Genomic DNA, 20,461 nt, shown 5'->3' with positions numbered 1-20,461 from the left:
GAGTAGGGCAATGCTGCAGGTGGTGCAGCGGGTTTCCCAGGTGCTCGCTGCGGACACTGTGAGACAGGAGGAGCATCCAGAAACTGTCGGGCTTCAAAGAAATGGCGCCCAGAGTTGGCGCATACGCAGATGGAGCTCTCGGCTCACTATCAAGCCAAGATCTCATCTGCGCACACACCATCTCCAGGCGACATTTTCCTTAAGTCGGCTGCAGGGAGATCAAGTGGGCTGGAGACGGCGTGTGCGCAGATGACATCTTGACCCGAGAGCTCAATCTGCGCATGCGCCAACTCTGGGCGCCATTATTTGATTTATTTCAGAATGGTGGCCCCTGCCTACTAGCCCGCAGCACACTGTCCGTGGCCCGCAGCATTGCCCCTGCCTCCAGTGACCTCTTTCAACCACCCCCGGTAATCTACATTCGGATTATAAGACGCACCTCTCCTTTTCCTCCTAACTTTTTGCAACGAAAAGTGCGTCTTATAATCCGAAAAATACAGTAATTATTCTGGCTGACTAACCACAAAGCCTCAGTCCTCTGTGCACAGCTAGCCAAGATGATTTATTTCTTCTCCTGTCCCAGCCTTCCTCCACACTTCACCGGTGGGTGTTCTTACGATTCAGCTCCTCTGTCAGTTGAGACACTGCAGCCCATCCTCAATTGTGACTAGGATGGGCTGCCATTTTATTACATTCCTGGAGACCTAGGCCCTTCCTAAAATGAGCTTGTGAAATATACAGAAGAGTGCCTAAGAGTTGCTCTCTAGATTATGTCACCATAGCTCCGAAGCAATTATCGTCATTTTAATGACCATTTTCCTAGCCAGCGCCTTTGTTCTGTTGCCTCTAGGGCCTCCGTGGGTTGGATTACCAATGTGAAGGACTAAGTTCTCGCTCTTTATATACAGCTTTTATTACAAGGTGATAGGCCTGCTGCGTCTGATACATTTCTCTGCTGCCCACCATGGGAAACCAGATCCCCCCCCCCAAACAGGGATAGGGGATAACTGGGGAGCGAGCCGAGGTTTTTTATTGCTCAGTATGACTGAATCTGGAGCACATTGCCACTAGTTACCATAACACAAAGCAATGTGGAGCGAACAGGTACAGCAGTTTGTATGGGGTCATTTGACAATGCAGTTTAGTACAAGAATGGTGACATTCCTTCCATTCTTTGCGTTCCTGCCATTTATTTTGCTCTGTGCACGTGTATTTTGTACATGATCGGAAATTTTCATGTGAACGGTTTGAAGCTGGTAGTTGGACAAGGTTGATTAGAGTTGCTTTATCTGACGGGTACTCATTACAGGTTTTTTTTGCTACCTAATCTGAGAGCACCATAATGTAGGCAAAGAGACTCTGAATCCAACGATGTATCACTTAGATTACTGGGTGCAGCCGTTCTGACACAATCAGAATTTTTAGATTTAGTCATATAGCTGTCACGTGTGACACAGTCATGTGGTTTCTGGCCATAGAAGGTCACAGCTTTTGGCTGCGCAGAATGCTCCATGACTTTCCATTGTTCCTGCTGTCAGTATTCATTGGTATAGGCAGCTTTCCTGCTGGATTCATCTCTCTCCCTTTTGGACCCAGCAGGAGATCGCCTTCCACCCATCTGCTGATTATCAGTATTCTCTTGGTGTTTATATACCCCTACCTTCTTTACACTGGTGCTGGTGATATCTTCAGTTCCTTCAAGCCGTGGTTGCAAGCAGGTGACTTGTACTTCTCTGTGGTGTCATTGCTGAAAACTCTGAGTCATCTGTAGATAAGTAGTTCATGCTTTTCCCCGTGTGTCCTCCTTGGGTTGTCTATACTGTGTAGTGGGGTTGACGAAGAGCTCATCCCATCCGTTCCCTATTTAGGGCCCAGCACTAGGGATACCTAGGGTCAGGTATCTGTCTTGGCGCATAGGTGAGGAACCTATCTAGGGTGGTGAGGGACCCCAGGGACCAGCGGTAGGTTCGGTCAGGGGCCACCATCTTCCCTTTCCCTAGACACAGGATTTCCCCTCCCTTTCGCTGTTTGCTTGGTACGTAATCATTTGTTCCTATGGCCTGGGCAAGCAAACCTTGTTGCCCTTTGTTTCTGTGTACTTTCCTATACTGAAAGGACAGTCCTACCCCTACCAGGCTCTCAGTAGAGATTGTACATTGACAGTGACTGCTGTGGATGTGACTTTGTAGTCCAGCGGTGATAAGTGTCCTGCTGCTTAAACAAACATAGCAAATAAACAACAAATCGGATCATGACAAGACAGGCATCCCTGAATTCTCTGTGTTTAACCCTTGCAGCATACATAGCAAAAACCTGCAGATAAATTCCCTTTTAAAGGGAAAAATTTTGCTATAAAATCTGTTTTCGATCCAAATTTTTTCCCGAAGTATTTCTTTAAAATTCTTACAAAAAAGACTGCTACTTGTGCTTTGTGATTGCTATAGAAGCATCCCACCCAGAGGGGCCTATTTTTAATTCCTATTCCTGGACTATTTACGTCCCTTTTAACATTCAGTTGTTAATGTAGCAGATTGTCGGAGCAGGAAGAAGAGATATTGTTGAAAATGGATCCGAGCGCAGCGGCTTAATATTTAATACACTAAAAGCATAGATTTAGTGTGCAGGCCAACCTAGACCTGCAATATTTAATAGAGCTTTGCTTTTATCAAATATTGTACAAGCTCTAAAGCCTTAAATGGAAATTCATCAGGTAAGTCCCAAGACGTGGGGAAAAACAAGAAGTTTCTGCTAAATGTAATTACATGTAGCGAGTAGTGTGTGAAAGCTGTTTTGTTCTAATCTCGGCTTTCCAGGTTATGACATAATCTAGGATTAATTTACTTGTTTCGGCAGTTGGAATACGATATTGCTCCAGCTGCGTTAACCTTGGCAGTGCCACGCGCGGGTTTTTATACTTAATTGTACAGCAGTCTGATTTATTCTACAAAGTGTTATATACGCGCTACTTATGTCTTCCTCTGTTAGTAGTCATTCACAAGCTCTGTGACTTGCCATCCAGTATGCTTAAAGTGAAGCGTTCCTTTTGATCAGCATTCTTGCCAGCACTATAGGTGCTTGAACTTCCTTTCCCAGCTTTGCTCCTGACCACTGTCTAATGGAATGCTTGTTTCTAAGCTAAAAGGCATCCTCTCTTTGTTAGACCTCGTTCAATATTTGCTCAGTATTTTGTATCGGTGTTTGTGTGCCGAAACTAAAGAGTGGAACTAAACTATAATTGAAACGTTGACACCTGTTCTGCGTTTTGGAGACACTCTTGGTTTTGGTATAGAAATGCGGATCAAAAATACGGATGTGTGAATAAAGGTATATACCCATAAGGAGTTTAACAGGAGAGCAGGAGCAGAGGTCCGCCGCAGAGGTGCGTCCCCCAGAGGCAGAGGTGCGCCCCCCAGAGGCAGAGGTGCGCCCCCCAGAGGCAGAGGTGCGCTCCCCACAGGCAGAGGTGCGCCCCCCCACAGGCAGAGGTGCGCCCCCCAGAGGCAGAGGTGCGCCCCCCAGAGGCAGGGGTGCGCTCCCCAGAGGCAGAGGTGCGCCCCCCATAGGCAGAGGTGCGGCCCGCCCAGAGGCAGAGGTGCGGCCCGCCCAGAGGCAGAGGTGCGGCCCGCCCAGAGTCAGAGGTGCGGCCCGCCCAGAGTCAGAGGTGCGGCCCGCCCAGAGTCAGAGGTGCGGCCCGCCCAGAGTCAGAGGTGCGGCCCGCCCAGAGTCAGAGGTGCGGCCCGCCCAGAGTCAGAGGTGCGGCCCGCCCAGAGTCAGAGGTGCGGCCCGCCCAGAGTCAGAGGTGCGGCCCGCCCAGAGTCAGAGGTGCGGCCCGCCCAGAGTCAGAGGTGCGGCCCGCCCAGAGTCAGAGGTGCGGCCCGCCCAGAGTCAGAGGTGCGGCCCGCCCAGAGTCAGAGGTGCGGCCCGCCCAGAGTCAGAGGTGCGGCCCGCCCAGAGTCAGAGGTGCGGCCCGCCCAGAGTCAGAGGTGCGGCCCGCCCAGAGTCAGAGGTGCGGCCCGCCCAGAGTCAGAGGTGCGGCCCGCCCAGAGTCAGAGGTGCGGCCCGCCCAGAGTCAGAGGTGCGGCCCGCCCAGAGTCAGAGGTGCGGCCCGCCCAGAGTCAGAGGTGCGGCCCGCCCAGAGTCAGAGGTGCGGCCCGCCCAGAGTCAGAGGTGCGGCCCGCCCAGAGTCAGAGGAGCGGCCCGCCCAGAGTCAGAGGTGCGGCCCCCTGTGTTTTTGCTGCTGGAAGCAACATGCAGTGAGCTTCAAGTTGAAGAGAAAGGAGACACCTTGTGGCCAGGAGTATGAAGTAGCTATTTATAGGGAACCTGTCACCTAGTACTTATAATGACGAGCAGTTAGATACTCAGATGGGCTTGACTCAAGTATAATGGAAGTCAGTGGAGAACTCGAGCATTTCTACCCAAGATTTCCAAGAAAAAGGCTTGAGTTCCCCATTAACTTCCATTATACTCGGGTACTGAAGTCACGCCCATCCGAGCACCAACTACTCATTACGAGTACCATCACTAGTTCTGAGTACTGAGCACCCGAGCATGGTAGTGCCCGCTCATCACTAGTTACGAGCACCCGAGTATGGTAGTGCCCGCTCATCACTAGTTACGAGTACTGAGCACCCGAGCATGGTAGTGCTCACTCATCACTAGTTACGAGTACCGAGCACCCGAGTATGGTAGTGCCCGCTCATCACTAGTTACGAGTACTGAGCACCCGAGCATGGTAGTGCTCACTCATCACTAGTTACGAGTACTGAGCACCCGAGCATGGTAGTGCCCGCTCATCACTAGTTACGAGCACCCGAGCATCGTAGTGCCCGCTCATCACTAGTTACGAGTACTGAGCACCCGAGCATGGTAGTGCCCGCTCATCACTAGTTACGAGTACCGAGCACCCGAGCATGGTAGTGCCCGCTCATCACTAGTTACGAGCACCTGAGCATGGTAGTGCCCGCTCATCACTAGTTACGAGTACTGAGCACCCGAGCATGGTAGAGCCCGCTCATCACTAGTTACGAGTACTGACCACCTGAGCATGGTAGTGCCCGCTCATCATTAGTTAAGAGTACCGAGTATGGTAGTGCCTGCTCATCACTAGTTACGAGCACCCGAGCATGTTAGTGCCTGCTCATCACTAGTTACGAATACCGAGCACCTGAGCATGGTAGTGCCCGCTCATCACTAGTTACGAGTACTGACCACTTGAGCATGGTAGTGCCCGCTCATCATTAGTTACGAGTACCGAGCACCCGAGCATGGTAGTGCCCGCTCATCACTAGTTACGAGTACCGAGCACCCGAGCATGGTAGTGCCCGCTCATCACTAGTTACGAGCACCCGAGCATGGTAGTGCCCGCTCATCACTAGTTACGAGTACTGAGCACCTGAGGATGGTAGTGCCCGCTCATCACTAGTTACGAGTACCGAGCACCCGAGCATGGTAGTGCCCGCTCATCACTAGTTACGAGTACTGACCACCTGAGCATGGTAGTGCCCGCTCATCACTAGTTACGAGTACTGACCACCCGAGCATGGTAGTGCCCGCTCATCACTAGTTACGAGTACTGAGCATCCGAGCATGGTAGTGCTCGCTCATCACTAGTTACGAGTACTGAGCACCTGAGGATGGTAGTGCCCGCTCATCACTAGTTACGAGTACCGAGCACCCGAGCATGGTAGTGTCCGCTCATCACTAGTTACGAGTACCGAGCATGGTAGTGCCCGCTCATCACTAGTTACGAGTACCGAGCACCCGAGCATGGTAGTGCCCGCTCATCACTAGTTACGAGTACTGACCACCTGAGCATGGTAGTGTCCGCTCATCACTAGTTACGAGCAGGGCTGTGGAGTCGGTAAGCCAAACCTTCGACTCCGACTCCGACTCCGACTCCTCAAATTCTCTTGCACCGACTCCGACTCCGGCTCCGACTCCGACTCCGGCTCCGACTCCGACTCCTACATATATTGCTTATAGTTAGGTGAAAAATTTATTGTAGTACATGAATATGTGTATGTGAACATCAGACATTTAATAATTTTTATGATACAATAATCAAGATATTTGGATAGAACATAAAATATATTTATTGGAATACAACTTTAGAACACAAAAAACTGTAATAAATTGTAAATATGCAATACACTATGTAATATACAGTAGATTACATATATATCTTGTGTGTGTATATACACTGATATATATATATATATATATATATATATATATATATATATATATATATATATATATATATTTTACATATTTACAATTTATTAGTTTTTTGTGTTCTAAAGTTGTATTCCAATAAATATTTTATGTTCTATCCAAATATCTTGATTATTGTATCATAAAAACAATTAAATGTCTGATGTTCACATTGTACTACAATAAATTTTTCACTTAAATATAAGCATTATACTAAATGTTATTATTTAGTAAAATATTCAGCACATTCTGCATTGCACTCCTGTCCCCAATTTATTATATATTTTAGGAGTCGGAGTCGGTGCATTTTATACCGACTCCGACTCCGACTCCACCAAAATGAGCTCCGACTCCGACTCCACGACTCCGACTCCGACTCCACAGCCCTGGTTACGAGTACCGAGTATGGTAGTGCCCGCTCATCACTAGATACACCATAATGGTTTTAGTCACTGATGATATTTTGGGGGAAATGTCCAGACCGGCCGGCTCCATACTGCCCGTTCAGACACCATTACTGCACGACATGGTATTGAATAATTAAGATTTATTGTAGGTTGCAGGAATGGGCAGCGGGAGGCAGAACAGGTTTCCCCGCTGGCTGTAAGGGTGGTACCATACTTTGTGCACGACTTGTCCTTGTTTAGGTGACGGCACTTGGAATTCGGAGAAAGCCATGTACTGTACTGCAGCATAATTTAGTGTTTTGCTGGAGGTGGTGCTCGGCGCATCTTTTTTAATGACGTGTTAGCAACCTATTTATTAAAAATCTAGTGAGCATCGGCATGTTCCCTGCGGAAGGCTTATGGCTCTAGGCTGAAAGCTGTGTTTATAACAAAAAAAAAAACCCCATGGGTATTTTTCTGTATTTTGGTCTCATTTCATTGGAAAAAAACAAAAGTGTTCCCGGTGACCTGAATCCATTCTCAATATGACACAGTCATAAGGTCTGTGTTCCCATTGCATGTATTATTTAGAAAAGTCTCAATGACAAGAATTACAGCAATAATGCAAATGATGAGCATTCTGTCAAAAGAAAGATTTTCAAGCTTGCTACAATTGAATGGGAATAGTCCATCCTGAAAGTGAAAAATTGCACCCTATCCAGGTTAACGAGGCTGTGCGGGTAAAGAAACGGTCCACACTCAGGACAGCAGAAGGTCTTCTGCTGGACCAATAGTATAAAATTCCCATCCCAGAGTCTATGTATTGAGATTTAGCCTCTTAAAGGGGGTTGTCAAGGCAAACTGACATTATAAACTAAGCTAATAGGCTTGTAGGGAAAGAAGTCCCTATAAAAATGGCACTTTTAGTGATTTGATTGTTGCCTCCATTCTGCAGAAAATTAAGCTTGATGAAATGGGTGCTTGGTTTACTCTGGGTGTGTCCAATGCACAATTGTGGCCACTAGTTTTGCATGTCCCTGCCTTCTTCACTGGATTTGCCTATGAAATGTCACACAAGCCCCTGATGAAGCCTACACTGTAGCGGCGAAACACGTGGGGCTTCTAGCCCAGCCTTTGCAATCCACTATCAAAATTTTGTCTTTATGTTTTGATCTTAGGTGATATTCTTTTTGGATGGTTCATTACTTGTTAAATTTGTTTCTCCTTTCCTATAGAGGACCTTTGACATTTTTGGTGGATTTTCTTGAGCCTTGTTTTTTTATGCTGTATTTTTTGTTTTTCTTCTAATTCAAGTAGAGTATATGTTGTTTGTAAATTTACATTTAGCTTTCTTTTAAAGGTAGTATATATTTTGAGGTGTTTTGTATTTTATTTTCCTCCTTTAAGTATTATGTGGCTTCAGTGCAAGAGTAGCACCCGACGCTCATTTTTGAGCCTGTGCCACCATGTAAATGATTGGATGCTGCAGCCAATAAGGGGCCTTAGCTGTTACTTGCCATAATAACGGACATCCTGGAACGCATGGCGTACCTGCGGTGGAACTCATCAATGCCTTCCACTGTAGGTCCTTGATGCGTTCCACCACAGGTTCTCATGTGCCACTGCATCCCAGGTCCCTGGAGTAGTACGGTTTCACTGTGTGTTACTTGCGTGCATTTGACCGCAGGCCCTCGATGTGTTCCACCGCAGGCCCTCGATGTGTTCCACCGCAGGCCCTCGATGTGTTCCACCGCAGGCCCTCGATGTGTTCCACCGCAGGCCCTCGATGTGTTCCACCGCAGGCCCTCGATGTGTTCCACCGCAGGCCCGCGATGTGTTCCACCGCAGGCCCTCGATGTGTTCCACCGCAGGCCCTCGATGTGTTCCACCGCAGGTTCTCGATGTGTTCCACCGCAGGTTCTCGATGTGTTCCACCGCAGGTTCTCGATGTGCTCCACTGCAGGTCCTGGATGCATTCCACCGCAGGTCCTGGATGCGTTCCACCGCAGTTCCTGGATGCGTTCCACCGCAGGTCCTGGATGCGTTCCACCGCAGGTCCTGGATGCGTTCCACCGCAGGTCCTGGATGCGTTCCACCGCAGGTCCTGGATGCGTTCCACCGCAGGTCCTGGATGCGTTCCACCGCAGGTCCTGGATGCGTTCCACCGCAGGTCCTGGATGCGTTCCACCGCAGGTCCTGGATGCGTTCCACCGCAGGTCCTGGATGCGGTCCACCGCAGGTCCTGGATGCGGTCCTCCACAGGTCCTGGATGCGGTCCACCGCAGGTCCTGGATGCGGTCCACCGCAGGTCCTGGATGCGGTCCACCGCAGGTCCTGGATGCGGTCCACCGCAGGTCCTGGATGCGGTCCACCACAGGTCCTTGATGCAGTTCGCAGGTCCTCGCGTTTCACTGCGTCCTGTTTGGAGTCTGATAAGTATGATTGTGGGGTCTTTTATTTTCGGTCTTCTTCGGGTGTCTGCTTTCTATAATGAAGTGTCTTGCTGTATGCATTAACTTTTTTTTAGCTGCATGGACTCTTCATTATTGAACCGCAGCTAGGGCTTATTGTCGGGGTAGGGCTTATATTTAAGCCTTACATGGAAAATGCTGTTAATTCCTGGTAGGGCTTATATTCAGGGTAGGGCTTATATTCGGGGAAACACAGTGTCAACTACAATCAGCTCATTATCTAAACTGGCCCTTAGCTGTTGTGATTTTTTATGTAAAGGGAATCTGTTACCAGCTGTTTGCTATCTAATCTGTGTAGGGACAGAGACCCTGATTCTAACAATGTAGCAGTTTTCGGGTTGCTGTAGCTTTGACTAAAAACTGTTCTAGTCCCGTTTCACACATCCGGCCTTTCGCCGGATCCGGCACACTCCAGTACAGTGTAATACTGTACAATGGCATAGCGGCAACCGGACTTACCGCAATGCCATTGTACAGTATTACACTGTACTGGAGTGTTCCGGATCTGGCAATCCGGCGAAAGGCCGGATGTGTGAAACGGACCTTATCTGCTGCAGATCTACCAGTTCTCTGAATGCTGAGCTCTGTATAACCCCACCCACACAACTGATTGGCAGATTCCTGTGTACACTGCGCATAGGCAGAAAGCTCCCAATCAGTGGTGGGGGCGAGGCTATACCGAGCTCATGAATATGGAGGACTACATAGTGATAATCTCCTGCTGACAGAGTGATTTTATCAAACCCTACAGCAAGTGACATGTTGCTGGAATTAGGCTCTCTGTTTCTACATTATGCTGCTCTCACATTAGGTGAAAAAACCTGGTGACAGATTCCCCATAAGGGATTTTGACACAGGACAGTAATCATTGAGAAATGAGAAAACGTTTTGGGGGAGAAAAATAATTGATCTTCGTGAATGGACGACAAGCTGCCGAAAAATATGAAAGTAGGAAAAGTCGTTTCTACAAAAACGGAAATAAAAGGAGACGATCAATGTCATGAATGCTCATTGTGGGTGGATTGTCCATGTGAATGGACTCACGGCCAATCTGATCGGCAGTAAGACCGACCAGATATAGTATATACGGAACGTCGCCAAGATTGACCACATATGGGAACAGCCCCAGATTGCGGGCATTGGGCCAAGATTGGCCACATACGGGAATAGCCCCAGATTGCGGACATTGGGCCAAGATCGGCCACCTACGGGAACAGCCCCAGATTGCGGACATTGGGCCAAGATAAGGCACATATGGGAACTGCCCCAGATTGCGGACGTTGGGTCAAGATCGGCCACATATGGGAACAGCCCCAGATTGTGGACTTCGGGCCGAGATCAGTCACATATGGGAACAGCCCCAGACTGTGGACGTCGAGCAAAGATAGGCCAAATATGGTAACAGCCCCAGATTGCGGACATTGGGTCAAGATCGACCACATATGGGAACAGCCCCAGATTGCGGACGTTGGGTCAAGATGGGCCACATATGGGAGCAGCCTCAGATTGCGGATGTTGGGTCAAGATCGGCCACATGTGGGAACAGCCCCAGATTGCAGACATCAGGCCAAGATCTGGGAACAGCCCCAGATTGCAGTCGATGGGCCAAGATCGGCCACATATGGGAACAGCCCTAGATTGCAGACATTGGGCCAAGATCGGCCACATATGGGAACAGCCCCAGATTGCGGACGTCGGGTTAAGATCGGCCACATATGGGAACAGCCCCAGATTGCGGACGTCGGGTTAAGATCGGCCACATACGGGAACAGCCCCAGATTGCGGACTTCGGGCCGAGATCGGACACACATGGGAACAGACCCAGATTGCAGACATCAGACCAAGATCTGGAAACAGCCCCAGATTGCGGTCGATGGGCGAAGATCGGCCACATATGGGAACAGCCCTAGATTGCAGACATCAGGCCAAGATCGGCCATATATGGGAACAGCCCCAGATTGCGGTCGATGGGCCAAGATCGGCCACATATGGGAACAGCCCTATATTGCAGACATCGGGCCAAGATTGGCCACATATGGGAACAGCCCCAGATTGCGGTCGATGGGCCAAGATCGGCCACATATGGGAACAGCCCTATATTGCAGACATCGGGCCAAGATTGGCCACATATAGGAACAGCCCCAGATTGCGAACGTCGGGCCAAGATTGGCCACATATGAGAACAGCGCTAGATTGCAGACATCGGGCCAAGATCGGCCATATATGGGAACAGCCCCAGATTGCGGTCGATGGGCCAAGATCTGGGAACAGCCCCAGATTGCGGTCGATGGGCGAAGATTGGCCACATATGGGAACAGCCCAAGATTGCGAACGTCAGGCCAAGATCTGGGAACAGACCCATATTGCGGTCGTCGGGCCAAGATCGGCCACATATGGGAAGAGCCCCAGATTTCAGACATAGGGCGTAGTTAACGTTTTGGTTCATTCTATATTTCCCCATATTTGCCATTCCAGTATTTTATTAGAGAAGCGCTAGATTGGACTCCAGTTGTGTAGACTGGACTGAAGCTTTCAATTATCGGTTAATACAGCACTAGAAATGAATGGGACGAGTGATCAGCTGCATCGTAAAATAGAAATTGCTGAAAGACTTGATTAATCCTCGTGCCAGGAGCCCTGAAAAACCGTATTCTCTTTGCTGACCTACTTATGCAGTTTCCTACAGTGGTGGAAGCTGTTCGGGAGTGAATGCTGGCTCCACGCCAGGAATAAAATTATACAGCAATAGAACTTTGCACATTTTATTTTTAATTCTTCAGCAGCGGAGTGCCCTGTGAAAAATTACCTGCAAAGGCTCCCGGTGCCGGCTTAAAGAGCTGGTGCTGAAGCTGCTTCTAATTAGGGGTGGCATCCAAATATTTGACTGTGGAATAAACTGTTTTCTGGAGGGTGTGATTTAGACGGAGCAAATAGTTTTACGGCTGCTTGCGGGTCTGCACATACAATAGGTGGATTTCCTTAGTGTACCGACCATTTGTCTAAGTGGGCTGCACATCATAAGAGGCTTATGTTTTTACTGATTGCTTTGAAGATGCAGCTCCACTTTTTCGTTTCTGGTGTAATTTCTGAGCCGGCTACCCGTTAATCTAGTCTGCACATCACAGATGGGACGTTAAGACCACGGGTAGAATTATCAAACTCCTAAGTAGGGCAGGAATAATGTCACCAGAAACAGGACATTTGCAAATTTTCTCGACTCCAGTAGGGGAGGTCCAATTCTCATATGGGTCTATATGGGATATTCTAGAGAAGGCGGTCCTCAACTTGTGGCTCCCAGTCCCGAGATGTGGGGTTCGCAACTTTCTTCCAGCTACCATGGTGCAAACAACTTTGAAGAGCAGGTCTTCAGATGATGACATGTGAGTAGCTCCACATTGAAGAGCAGATCTGAAGGCGGTAAGGTAGTGACCCCTGGATCTTAGTATACTGCCTTGGTGTGATTTCTGTGGGAAAGCTTTGGCTCTCATTATACTGGTAATGGGGTCTCTGGGTGTCACTACCGTGAGGGGTTAGGAACTGGATGTGGCTCGCAACCCTCTTTGAGAGCTGGATGTGGCTCGCGACCCTCCCCCAGAGCTGGATGTTGCTCGCGACCCTCCCCCAGAGCTGGATGTGGCTCGCCACCCTCCCCCAGAGCTGGATGTGGCTCGCCACCCTCCCCCAGAGCTGGATGTGGCTCGCGACCCTCCCCCAGAGCTGGATGTTACTCGCGACACTCCCCCAGAGCTGGATGTTGCTCGCCACCCTCCCCCAGAGCTGGATGTGGCTCGCCACCCTCCCCCAGAGCTGGATGTTGCTTGTGACCCTCCCCCAGAGCTGGATGTGGCTCGCCACCCTCCCCCAGAGCTGGATGTGGCTCGCCACCCTCCCCCAGAGCTGGATGTGGCTCGCCACCCTCCCCCAGAGCTGGATGTGGCTCGCCACCCTCCCCCAGAGCTGGATGTGGCTCGCCACCCTCCCCCAGAGCTGGATGTGGCTCGCCACCCTCCCCCAGAGCTGGATGTGGCTCGCCACCCTCCCCCAGAGCTGGATGTGGCTCGCCACCCTCCCCCAGAGCTGGATGTGGCTCGCCACCCTCCCCCAGAGCTGGATGTGGCTCGCCACCCTCCCCCAGAGCTGGATGTGGCTCGCCACCCTCCCCCAGAGCTGGATGTGGCTCGCCACCCTCCCCCAGAGCTGGATGTGGCTCGCCACCCTCCCCCAGAGCTGGATGTGGCTCGCGACCCTCCCCCCATAGCTGGATGTGGCTCGCGACCCTCCACCAGAGCTGGATGTGGCTCGCGACCCTCTTTGAGATCTCCATGTGGCTTGTGACCCTCTGGATCTGGATGTGGCTCTCATGGCCAGAAAGGTAGGGGGACCTCTGTTCTAAAGCATACTCTCATCTTTGAATGCCATTTACTGAGATTCCTTTGCCAAGGTCACCATTGTTGCGTTTCTTAAGGCCTCATTCAGAAGTAGATAAACGGACTGATTTTCTGGGATCAGACTTTGAAAAGAGCATGGCCCATGTGTCATCAGTTTTTCTTCCATGAAGAGAAAAGAAGAAGTTTCTCCACCGTCTTCAGTCTGACTGTCCATGAAAATGATGTCATGGAACTGTCATCTGATTTTTTTTCGAGTAGGGGGACTCATAGATTGCATTTCTGATTTTGATCCAACGTCTCCACTTTTTTCGCGGATTGCACAATCCATCAAACTCAACCAACGTGAATGGCCCATAGACCATAACAGATACGAGTTCTGTTCGTGAAAATCACCCATAACAAAATTTGGACGTCTGAATGAGGCGTAAAGCACATACTTCTGGAATGGAAGGTTCATCTCCATTTCGTGTGGACACAAAAAGCCACGATTTTGGATTTAGCCTGATTTGTATAGTCTTCTATAAAACTGTGATATGTGAGCAGATCGAAACAAAATGAGTGTTCAAACCAAGCTAAGGAGATGGGTGCACCCTTGGTGTGGCCAAGCTGTTCAGGGCATCTTACCACCTACTTGCTTTGTATCAATCTACGCCTTCTTCTTCCTTGATTGTCAGATCTGGTTTTACAGAAGCCACAAGAGGGTGGACATAGATGGAAAACAAGTAGGTGTATTAAATCATTGCAGTATCCCCCATTATGAAGTTCCTAATGAGTTGCCGCGGTCGTAGATCTTCAAAATCACTGATGCAAGAAGTGGAAAATTGTATTACGTTTTGATTTTACAACCAACTTTTCCTGAAATTATAGGACTTTTTTGTACTGGCCAAAAACATGGCACCTGGGGTCAATCAAAACTGAGCTCCTCATATAGAAGGCAGAGATGGTTTATTACCATCCTTGCCTTCTTAATTGCTGTATACACAGCAATGAGCACATGGTGTGTAGAGAAGTTCGGTTCGCCAGGTACATTCGAACCTTAAAGTTTAGCTTTTGACCCCAATGTGTTCCGAACCTCAATGAAAGTCAGTAATTGGGCAATTCATAGCTCCACCCACATGCAGCCATCCATAAGCAGAACACTTCTGGGGGAGGGGAAGTTGGTTTTTTTTCAATCACCCCCAGTTGTCACCCCCAGTTTGGGCCGATCAAACACTGCACGCGGCTCGCACAGGGATGAGCATCATCACTCATATGCAATCACAGCGCTGCTCTCTTGAGTGATTTGCACTTGTATCTCACTCGAACTTCGTACCCGAACTGTGTTTTTTTTTTTTTCCCCGAACATCGAAGCTCAGGTTCGCTCATCTCTAGTGCTGTGTACATAGTAGTAGGATCCATTCATGGCACTTCCTTTTCCTGATCTAGTGATCACGTAATCGAGGGAGCAGAAGCTGCAGGGTCCTAGGAGACCCCGTCAGACAGGAGGCTGAATTTCCACTGTAACTGAGCTAATATATACCAGCCCCAGTTACAGGGAAAAAAAAAGAAAAGTATTTCTATATTGAAATGCCCCTAAAGGTCTTTTATGACCTTAGGGGCACAACATGTAAAATACATGAAAAATAAATAAAAAGTAGGTAAAAAAATAAATAATTAAAAAATAAAAGGAGCTTACTGTCGGGAAAAAAACATGTTTGATATAGAGCAATTGTTACAGATAGGGTAACAATTTTTAAAAATGTATTTTTGTGATCATTTAATAATAAAATAAAAAAATGTGAAAAACGGCTACGTATTTACGTAAAATTTCCTACTGATACTGCCTGATGTTTGCAAATCAAATTAAGAAAAAATTACATAAAAATTAAGCCCCACCTATTACAAAAAAACGCCAAACCAGAAAAAAAAAATGTATAGCTCTGTAAACCGCTTGTACGAAAAAAACTAAAATATGTGGTCAGGAGCAGGGGTAAATAGCCCAGTCCTGAACTGGTTAAAGGCTCATTTTTTGTAACTAGTAATGCGCCCTCTATCAATAACATCCTAGACTAGTTTGCAGGTTCCCAAATGGCAGTTGAATGGAGCTGTGTTTCGGTTACTGGCAGTGATAGTCCTTGAAGGGGTTCTATTTTTTAGGGGATAAAAAGTGGCCACACGCATTACGATAATTCCATCTCAAGCCCTGAGAAGGTTGACCATCATGGTTTTTGGTTATTTTTTAGTAGTTTTATTGATGCTGTCAAAGAGTGGGGTTGGGGAGGAGATCAGCCATGCCCAATCCTTTATTTTTAAGGGAGATAAGCCACCGCTGAGAACTGCCCAATCGAACATGTAAATATGCTCTTTGGAAGGTTGGGAGAAATAGTTATTGGCCTTGACCTTCACATTTTCCAGTTGAGGATAATCCCAGTGATATTACCCAGCTATATATAGATATATAATTACACAAAGGTTGTCATTAATGGTACATGGGCTCACAAATTAATTTGCAGTTGTAATTGAAGCTTAGCCGGTGGATGGCCTTTGTTATTTGCCGGGAGAGTTGAAAGAGAACATGTTGGCGTGCTCAGTGGCCACTCATCGATCCACCGCATGGACATCCCAGGCTCTCCTAAGAAAAGTTTTCTGCTGCTCTCAGCCGCTAAGTGCCGGTGCTCTTACCTCCGAGCTGTTACTGATGGAAGCCGGATCGCTGAGGTATTATAAGTAGGCAGCGTGATCAATGTGTGCAATAACCTCGCCATCCAGCCCGAGTCCCAGGGAGTCAATAATCGGGAAGATGAGAACAAATGAGAGAACAGTTAGGATTCATTTAGCTACTTGCTACAGCGTGACGCGGTCATGTTTGAGAACAACGATGAGTCTCAAAGAGCATAGAGTCTGTCTTATAGCGCTTGGCTGTTATTATGGGGCAGGTTTTTTTTTGGGGGGGGGGGGGGGGGGGCGACTGGCTCCAGCCGTCAAAGCCAGAATTATGCTAGTAAGAATCCGGCTGTTCTTCTCAAAAGGGATCTGTCAGGTTCCTACATAAATGTAGAAACTTGTGACTTTAGATAAATGTGAATAATGGTCTTTTATTGAGAAGAACTTGTAGGACAAGCACAAGTACAGACGTTTCGGTCAAAGACCTTCATCAGTGTGCGTGCAGAGGGTCCTCAGAAAGTATAGCAAGGTATAGCTACTTGGCAGCTGGCGTAGTCAGGTATGATGCTTTTACACATAGACAGTGGTGGACACCGCCTCATACCTGACTACGCCAGTTGCTACCCCTTGTGAGGACCCCCTGCACGCCTACTGATGAAAGTCTTTGACCGAAACATCTGTGCTTGTGCTGGTCCTACAAGTTCTTCACAATAAAAGACCACTATGCACATTTATCGTGAGTGCCAAGTTTCTAAATCTACTTGAGACGGTTTTGGACCCAACTTGAGCACCACCCCAGAAGTGCCGTGCGTATCAACTCACTAGGTTCCTACGTAAGTCTGAATGTAAAAAAACTGTACCAAGGATTATACTACTAGAGGGTTAATTTTGGCGATCACACTTTCAGGCCATGATAAATTGGTAGTTGAATCTCCAATCAATTAAGGTCCTGCTATGGAAACATCAAGATTTGGGGAGTTTTAAGGGATTATCCCAGGATTGGTTGTTTTCTGTGAACCCATATATCTTCTTATTCATTGCAAAAAACACACTGGAAGATGCCCCTAGATGCTGCTTCTCAGATTTTGTCCTCTGATCTATATTCAAAGTCTAGACTGAGTGGTCTTGCCTGGGAGTAAGGATACATCACTTGCATTTAATGGTGATAAACTACAATTCCCATAAGCACTTGGTGGTTTGTTCTGTGGACCGTGTATGCTCGTGCTGTGGGCAGTGTATGCTCGTGCTGTGGGCAGTGTATGCTCGTGCTGTGGGCAGTGTATGCTCGTGCTGTGGGCAGCGTATGCTCGTGGTGTGGGCAGCGTATGCTCGTGGTGTGGGCAGCGTATGCTCGTGGTGTGGGCAGCGTATGCTCGTGGTGTGGGCAGCGTATGCTCGTGGTGTGGGCAGCGTATGCTCGTGGTGTGGGCAGCGTATGCTCGTGGTGTGGGCAGCGTATGCTCGTGGTGAGGGCAGCGTATGCTCGTGGTGTGGGCAGCGTATGCTCGTGGTGTGGGCAGCGTATGCTCGTGGTGTGGGCAGCGTATGCTCGTGGTGTGGGCAGCGTATGCTCGTGGTGTGGGCAGTGTATGCTCGTGCTGTGGGCAGTGTATGCTCGTGCTGTGGGCAGTGTATGCTCGTGCTGTGGGCAATGTATGCTCGTGCTGTGGGCAGCGTATGCTTGTGCTGTGGGCAGCGTATGCTCGTGCTGTGGGCAGCGTATGCTCTTGCTGTGGGCAGCGTATGCTCGTGGTGTGGGCAGTGTATGCTCGTGCTGTGGGCAGTGTATGCTCGTGCTGTGGGCAGTGTATGCTCGTGCTGTGGGCAGCGTATGCTCGTGCTGTGGGCAGCGTATGCTCGTGCTGTGGTCAGCGTATGCTCGTGCTGTGGGCAGCGTATGCTCGTGCTGTGGGCAGCGTATGCTCGTGCTGTGGGCAGCGTATGCTCGTGGTGTGGGCAGCGTATGCTCGTGGTGTGGGCAGCGTATGCTCGTGCTGTGGTCAGCGTGTGCTCGTGCTGTGGTCAGCGTGTGCTCGTGCTGTGGTCAGCGTGTGCTCGTGCTGTGGTCAGCGTGTGCTCGTGCTGTGGTCAGCGTAGGCTCGTGCTGTGGTCAGCGTAGGCTCGTGCTGTGGTCAGCGTATGCTCGTGCTGTGGTCAGCGTATGCTCGTGCTGTGGTCAGCGTATGCTCGTGCTGTGGTCAGCGTATGCTCGTGCTGTGGTCAGCGTATGCTCGTGCTGTGGGAGTGAACAAACAGATACCACACTTGCATAGTGAGTGCACCACTAAGGAAAATAATGGTGGTCTACTCTGCATGCTTCAACCAGGGAAGGAGAAAGCTACTCTAGGACGTCTGCTGCAGCAAAAAAAATACAGTATGATTATCTGATCTGCATAAGATATCTGAGGAGACATGGCAGATAACCAATTTATGTTCTAATGTAAAAGTGAAAATACAAGAACTATAAAGAGTAAGCTGGAGGACAGCCTTCCAAGATAAGGTGTCTGATACAGCTGAAGAAAAAAAAATAACATTTGCCATCTTCATATTTGTTGTGAAATAAGCTAATAAGAGAATTATGGAGAAGCTTTTTCGTTACTTTTTCCCCTGTGTATGACATTTGTTACAGTTTTGTGTATGTAAAACTATTATTGGTGGAATATTTTATTACATTGTAGTTATTCTTATTTTTTTTTCTTTATTTAGGGGTTTATGGCTTGCTGCAGACTCATAAAACTGGCTGAATGTCCAGCTGATGTGTGAGGGCCGGAGACGTATGTGGAGTCTGTGCCACACAGTAGCTTTCCTGTGGATACCTGCGGAGAGAGACGCAGAGGAGCAACAGTGACATCCATTCATCAGGATGGTGAGTAGCCTCCTACTCCACACAAGGTCGCTCTGTTACAGCATTTACGGGAAGAAAACTTCCCAGGGCTTACCGGCAAGCCGGGCAATCTCCCCATTCCTCAGACATGAATATATATACAGTATATGTATGAAGAAAAAAAATAAAATATATATATATATATATATATATATATATATATATATATATATATATATATAGTTTTTAGATGGAGATATATATAATTTTTTATTTTACATACAAAAGCTGTAATGCAGTTATACCAAAATAGGGTGATTTTATTTGTTATTGCTATTTTTTAAAAAATTGCAGTTTTGTTTTTTTTTTTGTTTGTTTTTTAGCTTAGAGTATTTTGGCATTACTCCCAGATGTTAACTTGAATTTCATAAGGGAATGTGAAAATCACAACTGTGTTATTTTAGTTGTCTGTCTTTCTTGGTGCGTTGATCCGTTTTTGTCCTGCATATGTAGCATAATTTGAGTATGGTGTTTTCTCCTGTCTTTTGCCATAGGCTTCTCTCCAGGAGATAAATGTATGAAATACATGGTATTTTTAATTTAAGTATGGTGTTTTTTGTGTCTTTTGCCCTAAGCATCTCTCCAGGAGATAAATGTATGAAATACATGGTATTTTTAATTTAAGTATGGTGATTTTTGTGTCGTTTGCCCTAAGCATCTCTCCAGGAGATAAATGTATGAATACATGGTATTTTTAATTTAAGTATGGTGATTTTTGTGTCGTTTGCCCTAAGCATCTCTCCAGGAGATAAATGTATGAAATACATGGTATTTTTAATTTAAGTATGGTGTTTTTTGTGTCTTTTGCCCTAAGCATCTCTCCAGGAGATAAATGTATGAAATACATGGTATTTTTAATTTAAGTATGGTGTTATTTTGTGTCTTTTGCCCTAAGCATCTCTCCAGGAGATAAATGTATGAAATACATGGTATTTTTAATTTAAGTATGGTGTTATTTTGTGTCTTTTGCCCTAAGCATCTCTCCAGGAGATAAATGTATGAAATACATGGTATTTTTAATTTAAGTATGGTGTTATTTTGTGTCTTTTGCCCTAAGCATCTCTCCAGGAGATAAATGTATGAAATACATACATTTATCTCCTGGATAAATGCTTAGGGCAAAAGATACAAAAACACCATACTTTGATTAAGAATACTATGTATTTCATAAGTATGTTGGTTTTGTATCTTTTGCCCTAAGCATCTCTCCAGGAGATAAATGTATGAAATACATACATTTATCTCCTGGAGAAATGCTTAGGGCAAAAGATACAAAAACACCATACTTTGATTAAAAATACTATGTATTTCATAAGTATGTTGGTTTTGTATCTTTTGCCCTAAGCATCTCTCCAGGAGATAAATGTATGAATTTCATACATTTATCACCTGTAGAGATGCTTAGGGCAAAAGACACAAAAACACCATACTTATGAAATACATAGTATTTTTAATCAAAGTATGGTGTTGTCT

General features: G+C 47.4%; 1 protein-coding gene across 4 annotated transcripts in view; it reads left to right on the top strand.

The window, feature by feature from the left end:
* STRBP (spermatid perinuclear RNA binding protein) overlaps positions 1-20,461 on the top strand; it is a 192,335-nt gene that overhangs the window by 60,140 nt on the left and 111,734 nt on the right. For all 4 annotated transcript variants that reach the window (XM_075324113.1, XM_075324110.1, XM_075324111.1 and 1 more), the window contains exon 3: positions 18,811-18,970. In XM_075324113.1, coding sequence (XP_075180228.1) covers positions 18,968-18,970 — 3 coding nt within the window. In that variant the 5' untranslated portion in view covers positions 18,811-18,967. The remainder of the gene's footprint in view (positions 1-18,810; positions 18,971-20,461) is intronic.

Source organism: Anomaloglossus baeobatrachus, chromosome 9 (assembly GCF_048569485.1).
Source record: "Anomaloglossus baeobatrachus isolate aAnoBae1 chromosome 9, aAnoBae1.hap1, whole genome shotgun sequence".
Taxonomy (NCBI): Eukaryota; Metazoa; Chordata; class Amphibia; order Anura; family Aromobatidae; genus Anomaloglossus; species Anomaloglossus baeobatrachus.
Note: the sequence above shows the minus strand (reverse complement) of the source record. Positions and strands in the feature narration are given on the sequence as shown.